This window comes from Tachysurus vachellii, chromosome 1 (assembly GCF_030014155.1).
Source record: "Tachysurus vachellii isolate PV-2020 chromosome 1, HZAU_Pvac_v1, whole genome shotgun sequence".
NCBI lineage: Eukaryota > Metazoa > Chordata > Actinopteri > Siluriformes > Bagridae > Tachysurus > Tachysurus vachellii.
This window is the reverse complement of record NC_083460.1, coordinates 15,744,824-15,758,451: the sequence shown is the minus strand read 5'-3', so window position 1 is coordinate 15,758,451 and position 13,628 is coordinate 15,744,824. Positions and strand designations below refer to the sequence as shown.

The 13,628-nt window shown below is 35.7% G+C and overlaps 1 protein-coding gene across 14 annotated transcripts in view; it reads left to right on the top strand.

The window, feature by feature from the left end:
- The window catches only part of LOC132848546 (muscleblind-like protein 1), a 121,451-nt gene that overhangs the window by 97,538 nt on the left and 10,285 nt on the right, over nucleotides 1-13,628 (top strand). For 8 of the 14 annotated variants that reach the window (XM_060874386.1, XM_060874471.1, XM_060874360.1 and 5 more), the window contains 4 exons: nucleotides 2,406-2,606; nucleotides 10,838-11,077; nucleotides 12,557-12,610; nucleotides 13,312-13,462. In XM_060874386.1, coding sequence (XP_060730369.1) covers nucleotides 2,406-2,606; nucleotides 10,838-11,077; nucleotides 12,557-12,610; nucleotides 13,312-13,462 — 646 coding nt within the window. The remainder of the gene's footprint in view (nucleotides 1-2,405; nucleotides 2,607-10,837; nucleotides 11,078-12,556; nucleotides 12,611-13,311; nucleotides 13,463-13,628) is intronic. The other 6 variants (XM_060874420.1, XM_060874396.1, XM_060874428.1 and 3 more) reach the window with 1 other exon arrangement.

The following is a 13,628-nucleotide window of genomic DNA, read 5'->3' as shown; positions in this document are numbered from 1 at the left end:
ATTTCACCTCATCTTCACTTTCCCACTTTTTTCTCCTGCTATTTATCATTTGGCAGGAAACCTTAATTCAAAATGGTGTATAAACACAAAGGTTAAGAGTCTTCCTCTGGGACTTTGCAGTGGCACCCGGATCCTCAGGGGACGTCTTTAACGTGGTCATGCTGGATTTATTTTCATGCACTGAGATCGGGTGATCTAATTAGACCCAGCTTATGCCCTCAATCTCAAAGATGTCCTGGATTACAGAGCATCATTTCACTGCCACATAGACCTTAACATGAGCTCGTTGAAAGCGACGCTGGCTAATGACAGAGATATTCACATGCGTTAGTGAAACATAAATAACATTTTATTACCTTATGCACTCCTGCTGTGAAAAGTGCTAATGCTGAGATTACATAAACATAAACATGGACTGCAAGCTAAAACACCATGGAAACTTATTAGCGAAGGTCAAACTGGTTACATCTTAAATCACAGAAATGAGTTCCTGTTCTCTGTGTTTTAATGTCCTTCACGTATCAGCATGTAAGATTATCCAACAATACGATCCTTATAAGAACTTTAAGTCACAGATTCTGTCTCCTCATCTTGTCATTGGCTTGTTTCTTGATTAGCTTGTACCTTTGTCTTGTCAAGTTATTTCTGATCTGTGGTTCCCTTGTTTTTTTTTTTGTTGTTTTTTTTTGTTCTTTGAATAAAATTAAATAAATTAATTAAAATTCCCTAAATTTTTTTCTAATTTATTAATGGTCAATAGCTATCTCTCGCTTATCATACAATATCTACAAAATACACTCACAGGAAAAAGGATGAACAATCTGCCATTTCTCACATACATGAGCTCATAAATGCCGATTGGCTAGTGTCATGGAATATGTGCCTGTTTTTGTTGCAACTATAAGTATTTTGTAGCTTTGCAAAACTACTTTTTATAACAATTTTACAAAAACAGAAAAGGATTAGGGTTAGGATTAGGGTTAGGGTTTAGGGTTAGTATTAGGGATTAGGTTTATGGATTTCTGTTCTGTAACCAACTTTTTCTGTTTTTCTCTTGAATTTTTACATGGGGCAATATATTTATTGAGAATTGTTTTTTAAAAGTTTTTTTTTATCTTCAAAGTAGTTTGTTGATATCAAACCTGTTCCTCCTCTCTGAGACGCTTCAAGTGTTTGTTCATGACCATCTAAAATTTGAAGGTGATTTCATCAACCACTAAAATTCTGTGTAAGGTTATCAACACCGGAAAAAACACATCTCACACTAAAAGCCAACAGAGTCTGGATTTATTGTAGATCAAACTTGCAACTGGTGATAAAATAATTAATTTCTATATACCAATTGAAACAGCTTTTCCATTCTGGCAGTTGACTGAAACACCAGTGTACTGGCAGTGTTCTTCACTCATGTGAGAATTATATGTAATTTAATGTTTGGACCAATCTTCTAAAATTTTTTGGAAAAACCCAACCCAAAAACACAGCAGAGGTTTTCACAAAGCAATAGATAAAGTAGTTAGAACTACAGAGCAACTCCGTCCAGGGTGTATCCTGCCTTGATGCCCGATGACGCCTGAGATAGGCACAGGCTCCCCGTGACCCGAGGTAGTTCGGATAAGCGGTAGAAGATGAATGAATGAATGAACTACAGAGCAATAAGTAGATATGGTTATATGGAAGATGTCAAGGTGTGCATACCTGTAGAAATAATAATATAGTTTGAGTCTATATTCTGAGTAGAATCTCAGAGCTAAAATTTCATTACCACATGACATGACACATGACATGAAAAATGTATTATATTCAGTAGAATTCACTTACAGTATAGGGAATGTTTTTATGACTTTAGTAAGTATATGACTTTAGTAGTATATTTTTATATATATAAAAATGTTATAAGTTGATACTCATTGCTTAAGAAAACACTGAACCTGAACATTTTTTTTAAATAAATTATCATATGCACTTAAAATCTGAACATTCTGTTCACAGACCATCTGCTTTATTTTTCAGACTATGATACCCACCACCAATTTCATTCCAATGGTAGCATATGTATGCTGAGCTTTTAATACATATACATATATAATATATATATATATATATATAATTTCATATTATCTTTTCACTTTAATTTGATTATTTTTTACTTTCAGGTCAAATAAACTAAATTTGAAAAGAAAAGGAAGTTGTTTATTGTAAGCCATAGTACAGTACTACACTGGAACTAACAGCCATTACTATTAGTAGTGATAGTAGTTGAAGTACTATTATACACTACTGTGTAGTTATAAGTTAAGTTCTAATCACAACTCAATAATAGAATTAATATAGAAATTATGTAGCCAGATCAGGATGTTCTCAATATGTATGCTAATCTCAGGACATCTTGTGTTCCACTGCAGCCCATGTTTTCCGTCACGCCCAGCCTGGCCACCAACGCCACAGCACTGGTTAACCCATATCTGGGTCCCGTGTCTCCAGGCCTGGTGCCCAATGAGATCATGCCTAGCGCACCTGTACTAATGACCAGCACTCCTAACGTCCCTGTGCCCGCTGCAGCTGCCGCCGCCGCCCAGAAGCTTATGAGGACAGATCGGCTGGAGGTGAGTACAGTCTCAATGTTTCTCTCAGGAAAGCTAAAGCAAGGACACAGTATATTTGGCAAGCATTTCAGTTTGAGTCTAGATACAAAATCGGAACCATTTCAACTGAGCACGAAAACTTACAGAACATCATCGCAGAGTTCGATGCTGAGACAAAACTTATAAAACAATATTGGGGCTTAAGATCCCCTACAGATCCTAGTGCTGTAGAGTTTTTTCTCATTTGCTGGAGATGGTTATTATTTACTAAGCCAAGAACCCAAAGTCTTACGAAATCCTCTTTGGAATTTAGTGCAAAAATTTGACATTTTGAAACATGTTCTTTAATCAGACGAAACCAAAGTTGAACGTTTTGGCCCTGAGAACACAATCCCTACAGTGAAGCATGGTGGTGGACGACTTCCGACTAAATCCACTCTTTACTCCTTTGACCTGTGATTGACAGAATATGCCTTATTCGTAGCACTTCTAATAATCTGAGAGATATTCAGAGGTAAAGGTATTTTTTATAACCAAACCCTCCCAGAAGTGACAGATTTCCAGTGTAGAGATGGTAAAATTTGGGTTATATGATCATAATTTCTTGTCCTGGTAAAAACTCTGGCAGCTGCATTTTGGACTACCTGTAGCCTATTTATTAAAGATGCAGGACAACCACATAGTAATGCATTACAATATTTCAGTCTGGAGGTCATGAATGCATGAACTAGCTTCTCAGCATCAGAAAAAGATAAGATGTTTCTAAGCTTAGCAATATTTCTAATAGGTGGAAGAGGACTGTTTTTGTAATATGGGTGATATGATTTTCAAAAAACAAGTTGCTGTCTAATATAACACCCAGGTCTTTTACTGTTGAGCTAGAAGTTACAGTACAGCCTTCTAAATGGAAGTTTAGCAACAGAAAATTACAGGTCATCCGATCTTTTATCTCTTTAACACACCCAGTTAATTTAGACAATTTAGGTATTTCATCTGGTTTTGATGAGATATATAACTGGATATTGTCAGCATAACAGTGGAAACTAATCCCATGCCTCCTAATAATGTTCCCTAAGGGAAGCATGTATATATTGAGATAAGCAGAGATCCTAGAGGGATCCTTGAGGGACCCCATAATTAACTGACAATAAACTGGAGGATTCACCATTTAATTCTACAAAATGGTATCGATCAGTGAATACCTGTGTAATTTTGTAAGCGTTCTAGGAGAATGTTGTGATCTATAGTGTTGAATGCAGCATTAAGGTCAAGTAGAACTAATAGTGACATGCAGTCTCGGTCCGAAGATAAGAAGAAGTCATTTGTAACTTGTAAATTGTAACATCTATTTCGTGTGATATTATTAAATATCGCGTATGATTAAGATGAAGAGTTGCTCTAGTGATGTTTTGTTTAAGTCCAGGTCCATAAATGTGAGTCTTAAAGTATTGTTTGTATTGTCAATGTGAATGTTAATATGTAAACCATATAATCTCACTTACAGCACCTTGCATAAGTATTCACCCCCAATCTTCACATTTTGTGGTTAAAACCAGGAAGTGAAACCTTGATATAAAACTGAGCAGGGTGGCAAATAAGAACATATGGTCCATATTTTCTTTTTAATGATCTTCTATCTTTATTTTGCAGATGACTAGAGCATGTAACATGTTATTGCATTTTTTAATAGTTCAGTTTATTGGGACTCTCAAAGTACAAATATAAAATAGTTTAAAAAAAGTCGTCCATTTGTGCTCGATTTCGGTATAACTGATAAAAAAATAATAATAATTAAAAAAAACAGCTTTCAAAGTATCAATTAAAACCATAGTCATTACCAGTGTGAAAATAAGGCCCACTAGGCAAATCAAGATTATTTCCATGACTCATAGTTACATGACTCTTTTTGCTCTGCTTGTTATTAGCAGCTGTAGCTGGAGATATGTAATTAGAAGCATCAGGCGTACTGTTTCGACGCTGCCTCTTTGGTTATCTAAAGTGTTCCTCCAAGCATCATGCTTTCTTTGACAAAACACCTCACCCATTCAACTAACACTTATCATCTGTAATAGAGGCAGAAAAAAAAAGAAAAAAAAATCAAAGGCCTCCGAAGTATTGTTCAACAGTTCCGGTTTGTTCGCTTTAATTATGTATTACGGCGTTTGTTCCTTGGACTGATCATATTTCATTAACATAAATTCTTCATTAAGTATACTCGAGCAAACAGAGCAAGGATGATACATGGATTTCGGCGTCAGATCCTGACGTGATGGCTGACGCTTTTTGCGGTTACAAAACGCTGAGAAAACAGCTTGTTATTCTTTGAACAGTCGTCATGTAGATAAATCAGAAACGCATCACTAATTCCACCCACTGCTGTTTGCCCATAATTATTAATTGGACAGCGAGTCAATCCGGTGCATAATTCATGCACAGAGAGGACATCTCTGTCAGCAAAATGGCAAAGGATACCGTTGGGAAGTGGGCGAGAATATGTGGATTAGAGCATGCTAATTAGTGCTAAAAAGCTATACAAGTCTCCGCTGACTAGAAAAAGAATTACCAATGTGCTTGTAAGGAGCTTGAATGTGGGGTCGATGGGACAAAAAAATAGAACCAAGACAGCGCTAATCAAGCCTGCTAAGCCTTTTTGAAGTTAAATATTTGCTAATTCTCCTGAGTTTATGAAGAGGACAGCATTTGGAATCTCCCACTGCCAGAGTATAATCATTTGCAAAAAGAAATAGCATCCAAACGGGACTTCGCAGTGATTCAGGGATTCAGCTGTGTCTCTGAGTGCTCTCGAAGTCAACAAGGAAACCAGATTCAATAAGGACTTTAGTAAAATAATAGGAAAAGGGAAGCTATTTTAGCTGCCAGCGTGTCACTCGAATATTGCAGCAATGTTTCTTAAATTATCTTCCCTTCTCAAAACAGCAAGTCAATATTTCTTCTACTGTGGCTTTGATAGAGCTCAAGTAATCTCCTTGTCTCTGACGCTATTAAGAACACCTTTCAAACATCATGGGATATTATTTCATCTCTGTGCTTAAACCGATTTACATCTACCATAAAAAAAATATATATTCTTATAGGTTTGTGACAGCAAATCCTACCATAATGTCTCGAATATACAAGTGAATGTAATTTGTTTAAGTAATGAGATTATTAGAAAATAATTAAGATGCTTAAGCTTCTTAGTCTAAGATATTTTTGTTCATTTCAAGTATGAAATTATGTTTTATTGTGTTTGGCTGTTAAAGCTGCTTCTGTCAGATATTTGTAGAAAAATGCTGCTAAGCGACTTTGAAAAATAAGGACATTGGAATTTTAATGTTTTATCTTCTAGGAAAAAAAAAACAATAACAAATTTTACTTTTGATAAAGGAGACGGAAAAAATTCTGCACATGTGCAAGTGATTACGCAGGTGTGCAAGTCTACATCAGCAACTTAATATCAAAGAGATTTTGACAGTAGAAGAGGACTGAGTGGGAAAAAAATAAGGAAAAATGAAAAAAAAAGTAATAAATTTAATTAATAAAATAAACAATTAAATAAAGAAAAAACTCGCTTCAATATGACAATTTTATCTCACTATTTTTAACACAAACGCAAACTTTTAACCTACAAAAAGTAGAAAAATCTGTTTGTATTTTTTCAAATCTATCGAAACTATTGTTTCAAATCATATTCTGAGATAAAAATATATATACATTTTTAATTTTTACATAATTTTAATGGGTGTCAGTAAAGTAAATCATTAATCATTATTTAATGAAATGTATTTATTTATTAAATTAATGGAAAATCTTATTCTGGATTAAAAGAAAAATTTAAATTAGAGTTTTAAACATCTATTTTAAAAATAGATTTCATTTTACTGTAATTTATAGCATGCATTTAAAGAAATATTTCTATTTTATTCATTTATTTTCTTTTATTTAATGTGAACTTCTAGTTCCTTTTAAGACTTTTTCCAGAGGAATAATGTAAAGATCACTTTAGGTACAAGAATGGGACGGCACCTGTTTTACTTGAGTACATGATTAAGATTGAATTAAATTTGCGATACAATTGCAGTCCAGCAATTTCACTCTGAATCCATTCGCTCATCATCTTCTTATAACACCCAGAGAGAGAGGTAGAAGAAACAGAGAGAAAGACTGTAAAATGCTCCTGAGTTGCTCTCTCCGTCTCGCCCATCGCTCTCTGTGAGCTTTAGTGCTGGAGACAAAGCTGTTTGCCAACAGTGTGCTAAAAGTGAAGAGAAGAGGAGTCTTCATCCAGAATGCCACATCTCCATAGAGACAAAAACAAATTTTTTCTTCTGCTCTCTGATTTCTTTCTTCCTCCATCCACCCAGTTCTGTAACACTTTCGAAAACCTTCTGACCCTCTCCATTGTTTTTATCATGTTCTCTTTCTGTGGTGCTGTCTCCCTCTCCCTCTCTCCCTCTTTCCCTTTCTCTCTCTCTTCATCTCTCACCGTATCCCCCCCTCCCTCCACTTCCCTCCTCACAGTGTCTGCCTGACAACAAGGCTGCCTCCGTCTCTTTAAAAAGCAGCCTGAGCTTGAGAGCATTGCGAGTGCCCGGCAGATTTCATTAGCTTTCTGTCGGCCATCATTCAAACAATGACGTCGTTTATAAATCGAACCTGCCGAGTGCCAGGATGGTTACAGATCAAAATATCCTACAGTTCTCATTTCTCCAGCATGCGACAAACATCCTAATAGCAGTAGAAGTGCCAACATGAACAGTTTAACCTTAGCAATTTTTTACGCTTTGCTTGTTAAGTGGTACACATGAAATACAGTCAAAACAATCAGCTATAAACTACACCATTGACCTATGAACCCTGTCTTGTCTGTTGTCTCTGGTTGTTGTAAAGTCAACCTCCATGTTTAGTGTTATTTATCACTCAGGTCGTTAACATAGACCACTAATTGTGTTTTAATTAGCATGTCGGATTAGTACAGTACAGTTTATTTTTGCAGCTAACATGCAAATAAAATACATCTAAGAATCGATATGCTTGATTAAGAGACTTTTATGTTGCATTTTTTGGATGCCGTCACCGTAGGAACGTTTTCAGAATAGTTTTTGGTGCTGAATCTTGTAAAAAAAACATAATCGTTGACAGATTGCTGTGGTATAAGAGGAATAAAACACCTACGTAAGTGTAATATCATGTGTCATGATACTTTCGAAAGCTGATTCACTTTCACAGATGACTTTTGTAGCTCAGTGTCCAAGTCGAATGATGTGGAGGATGAAGTCCTATGACATGTGAAATTGCGATGTAATGAGATATGTGCAATCTGATCCTCATCATCAGTTTAGGACTTTGTTTCCTTCTCTCTTTTTTCTTACTTTCTTTAGTAAGTTAGTTAGCTAATAAACAGATGCAATATGCATTAATCTGTGTTCATATTCATAATGCAAATTTGTCAAAAGTTGATCTCTAGAAATATGGGAAAATACTGTATATGGCACAATACTGTAATACTGTATTTTTTTTCTTGACTGTGGTTTAAATGAATATTTTGTCACAATGCTGCCACTATGTCACTATGACAGAAGAAAATATCACATAGCTTCAAAAGTTTAATTTATCACATGACCAAAATAAAGATGTTTATGGATATTTATGTCAGTTGTCGTGAAAGGTTTGTGTGTGTGTGCTGTGTGTATGTGTGTTATGCAGTCAAATTAATTAATTTAATTTGATTACAATTTTATTACAATTTTGTAAACAATAAGAAAAATGTTAAGGTTAAACCTTTGTGTTTGTCTGGATCCAAATGTAAGACTCATCCAGACTGTATGTGTGTGTGTTTGTGTGTGTGTGTGTGTGTGTGTGTGTGTGTGTGTGTGTGTGTGTGTGTGTGTGTGTGTGTGTTTAGTGATTCTGAACATAGCCGGTGTGCAAATGTGTCTGTGGATGTGATTTATGGGGATTTGTCTAGATAACGTCTTTCAGGTAAAGCTGATGCTCACAGGAGCGAATCCTTGCTGCGTAAAACACTAAACACTTCATATGTGGTGTCTGCACCCTAGTGGTAAAGCATCAAAATGACCAGTCAGAAGGTGTTGGATGGGGAGATTGAAGTGAAAAGGGGTTTACACAATAGCACAAAGTTAAGCAGGTTTAGTCATTTTAAACATTTGCCAAATATGGAATAATAATTAGAATCCATTTTCATGAAGGTTTTTACGTTTTGACCCATTTGTTCTGAGGTTTATTTCATATGGCAGTGAATCCACAAGGCTTCATAAAAACCCAGGATTTAAAAGTAGTGTGAAAATTTTTCAGTATACGTCTGTGTGTAGTTCATATCTATAACAATCTCACACTCATTAACATGTCTGAAGGTGTGAAATGGTGTTAAAGCGCCGAGTTAAAGAGATTCAAGACAGCAGTGTAAAGAGAAAACAAGCTGGGAATCAGTGTCGCACTGTGATCTGTGATCACTGTGATCTAAAAGAATCCTTTTAGGGCAGAATTAAATTATTATTAATTAATATTATTGTTGTTGTTGTTGATGGTGATGATATTTTTGTTGTTAGTGCGGTTGTTCTTTATGATGTTATTAGTGCTGATGTTGTTGATTATGATAATGATGTTGTTAGTATTAGTGATGTTGTTCTTTACAATGTTGTTGTTGTTGTTGTTGATATTGTTAATATTAGTATGTTGTTCTTTACAGTGTTATTATTCTTGTTGATGTTGTTGTTGTTGATGATGATGATGATGATGATATCATTGTTGTTAGTATTACTGTTGTTGTTCTTTGCAACGTTGTTGCTGTTGATGATTTTGTTATTAGTATTAGTGCTGTTCTGTATGATATTGTTGTTATTGTTTTTGCTGTTGATATTGTTAGTATTAGCGTTGTTGTTCTTTATGATATTATTGTTGTTGTTGTTGTTGTTTTTATTGTTGATGATATTGTTGTTAGTATTAGCGTTGTTGTTTTTTACCATGTTATTGTTGGTGTTGATATTGTTGTTAATATTAGCGTTGTTGTTTTTTACCATGTTATTGTTGGTGTTGTTGCTGTTGATATTGTTAATATAATTGCTGTTGTTCTTTTTAATATAATTGTTGTTGTTGTTGTTATTGATGATATTGTTGTTAGTATTAGTGCTGTTGTTCTTTACAATGTTATTGTTGTTGTTTCTGTTGATATTGTTAGTATTAGTGCTGTTGTTCTTTACAATGTTGTTGTTGTTTCTGTTGATATTGTTAGTATTAGCGCTGTTGTTCTTTATAATATTATCATTGTTGTTATTGTTGATATTGTTGTTTGTATTAGTGCTGTTGTTCTTTAAAATGTTATTATTATTATTATTATTATTATTATTATTATTATTATTATTATTATTATCTACAGTAATAATCCCTCTACTTTAGTTCTAGTGTAAACTACACTCGCCAATTTTTACTAATTTAAAAAAACAACAACTTTGATGTGAATAATTATCTGCTTGTCAGTGGTTAGTAAAAGGTTCTCATCACCACCAATAAACATTACAGAAGCCATATCTAGAAGCCAAAATTTGTAATTTTTAAGTTTGTTTAGTTCTTGTTGACCTACCTGTGAATAAGAAGTGAAGAATGTGTTATGTAGTTCCTCCATCTCTGCTGTACATCTGTCATTAGAAGGATTTATGAATGTTTATAAACACGTTACACAGATGAAGAGATGATCATTGGGTCCAGCTGGCATGAAATAACACACTAACGAGAGTTTTGACTGGAAATCAGTGGAAATAAACAAACAGACACTTGTTCAAAGTGAGCACAACAAACCCGTCTCTGTTTTAGACAAAACATGGTTTAAAAATTAAACCAAACTGCAGCCATTATTCTAAATATTCTCTGTTTGTGTTCTTTACGTCTTATTTGTTTCTCTCTGTCTGTCTCTTATGCTCAATCATTCATTCTGTATCCATCACATTCGTATTGTCTTTCTTACTGTTTCTCTCTTATACTTTCTTTTTTCATGATCTATCAATCACTCTTTTCCTCATACCCTCTGTTCTCACTCTTGCTCTGTTTGTCTTTTCTCCTTCTCTCTATTCTCTTTCTGTCTCAATCTTTTGTTCTCTCTTTGTTCTCTCTCTCTCTCTCTCTCTCTCTCTCTCTCTCTCTCTCTCTCTCTCTCTCTCTCTCTCTCTCTCTCTCTCTCTCTCTCTCTCTCTCTCTCTCTCTCACTCTTTATCTTTCTTTCTTTGATGGACCTTTAGGTTTGCCGGGAGTACCAGAGAGGGAACTGCACGCGAGGTGAGAACGATTGCCGTTTTGCTCACCCATCTGACAGCGCCATGATCGACACCAACGACAACACAGTGACCGTGTGCATGGACTACATCAAGGGCCGCTGCTCACGCGACAAGTGCAAGTACTTCCACCCTCCGGCGCACCTGCAGGCCAAGATTAAGGCCGCGCAGCACCAAGTCAACCAGGCGGCCGCCGCTGCTGCCATGGTAGGTCGGTGCCAGTCCCCAGTTGTACCCACTTCCTACCTGCTCCTTTAGCACCATCTCAGGCTCTGCTCCTCCTCTTCCCTATTTCTTAGAAATATAACCTCAGCAAAAAGCAATAATGCCTGAGCTATGGTGACGGTAATGCAATCTGTGCTAAAGTAGAAAAACTGGTGTCTTCGCTTAACCCTGTGCATATGTCACTTGTTATAACTGTGTTATAACTGTTATAACTTCAGACTGAAGTGTAGCAATGGAAACACCTTCGATGGACAGCAGGTCCAAAAGCCTGAATCCACTAACAGGAATCGTTTTTATTTCATCAGACCTAAAACAAGTGTTATTTTTCAAGCATCCTGATATCACTACACATACTGTATAAAAAAAATGATAATGAATGAAACTAGTCAAAAAAAAAAAGTTATTTCTTGCTGTCACTTACAGTATAGCAGCTGTAAACGGGGGAAGTCGTAGCCTAATGGTTAGAGAGTCTGACTCCTAATTCTAAGGTTGTGGGTTTGAGTCTCCGCACCGAACCCCCCCTGCTCCCTGGGCACCGCAGCATAAATGGCTGCCCACTGCTCCGGGTGTGTGTTCACGGTATGTGTGTTCAATGCTGTGTGTGTGCACTTTGGATGAGTTTAAATGCAGAGAACAAGTTCTGAATATGGGTCACCATACTTATGTATGTCACGTCACTTTCAATTTTCAACATTCCTTGCTTCTCCTGTCTCTCTTTGTTTTCTCTCTCTCGAAGTTAAATAAACCGAAACCTGCTGATTGAGGCTTAGTCATTTAAATTTGTGAAATGGCAAATTTTCTTACATTCTATCAACTAGAAATGCTATTTTCCTCAGTTTCTCTTCAGTTTATGTAGAATATCCACCACACCAGTCCATGCGTAAGCCATTACTATAAAAACGATGATTGGGGAAACGATGATGTGTTTGGGGACAAAAAAGAACATAAACCTGTCATTGGACTTGATGATGAAATAACACATGGTTTCTGTAGTGGACTGAGATTTTTGGACCTTGCTGTATTTCCTAAGTTTCTTCTTCTTCTTCTTCTTCTTCTTCTTCTTCTTCTTCTTCTTTCTCTCTCTGTCTTCAGCAGCATAGCACTTTATATATTTGAATCAGTTTACAGAAAGAATGTAAAATCATTTATTTGTGTAAATAAATTCAAGGCTTTAAAGACTCGCTGTTCTGATGTTTCTTTAGCGCAGTAACCCTTGGCACATGACATTTTAGTCCTTTCAGTAACTAATTGTCATTACTGTGCATGCCTTAGTCTTGTTATTTGTTGTATATTGCATTCTGGTGATTTCTTTTTTTTTCCTTTTGTTTTGTTTTTGTTTTTTTTTCTCACCTACCCAAACTGCACTGCTGCCCCATGATGCACCTCTGCTTGCTGTTTATGTTAATGCGCTTGACCCCCATTGGCCCATTGCCATCATGTGCTCGCTGCCTGCTAATTAAGACTCAGTCGGCTGTCAAATCACTGAAGCGACCCCTCGAGGCAACCTTTGACCTGGTACTATGTCCTTTCACCTTTTAGCTTGGCATGTAGCTCTGTTATAGAAACTTTTTATGGACTATAACATAAAAACAAAACTGTCATTAAAAAAAAGGAGGTGATTAATTGATTGTGCCAATGCACTGAATTGAGCTAAAATGGATATCGGATTTGGCACAATTATCAAATATTATATCAAATATTAGTTTAAAAATCTGTAAATCAATTATAAAGAAAAACGTCTTTTGGTCGACATTTTGGTAGCTGCACTCAGTTCATCACCTCTACTGATACAAAACAAGGTGTGAACATTTTAGATGGTAAATAGAGAATTAAATTATAGCTTTAAACAATGTAAATAATTTGCATGTTTTTATTTAATGTGCATGTCTACCTTGGGGGCGTAGTACGGAAACAATTAACATCGTTTATATTTAATCTCGGAGCTAGCAGTGCAGTTTACATTATTATTATTATTATTATTATTATTATTATTATTATTATTATTATTATTATTATTATTATTCGTTTTACACATTGAAAGAAAGCTCCAAAGCCTCCTCTGTTAAATACAATTCCTGTTTCACATAATTATATTAATTGTAGTATTATTTAAATAATAATATATTTGCATTGTGTGGAACGAGCGTTTTTATTTGCTCTCGTAAGTAATTTTCCATTTTTTTTCTCTCTCTCCACCTTCGTGCTCTGTGCCTCAGGGGATTCCACCTGTTTTGCCTCCATTACCAAAGAGACCCGCACTTGAAAAAGCCAACGGTGCCACAGCCATGTTCAACACTGGCATGTTCCAGTACCAACAGGCCCTGACCAACATGCAGTTCCATCAACAGGCGGCTTTTATACCATCAGGTAAACCGCTTTCACCTTTCCCCTTTCCTCTCAGACCAATATACTGACTCCTCAGACTACAGAAAGCCAACATCAAGACTTTTATAAGGAATAAAACACTTGTCAGTGTGTCGTAGTAAGGAAATCATTAGCGATTTTGAAGTGTGGATGAAGTGGAGTTACTACT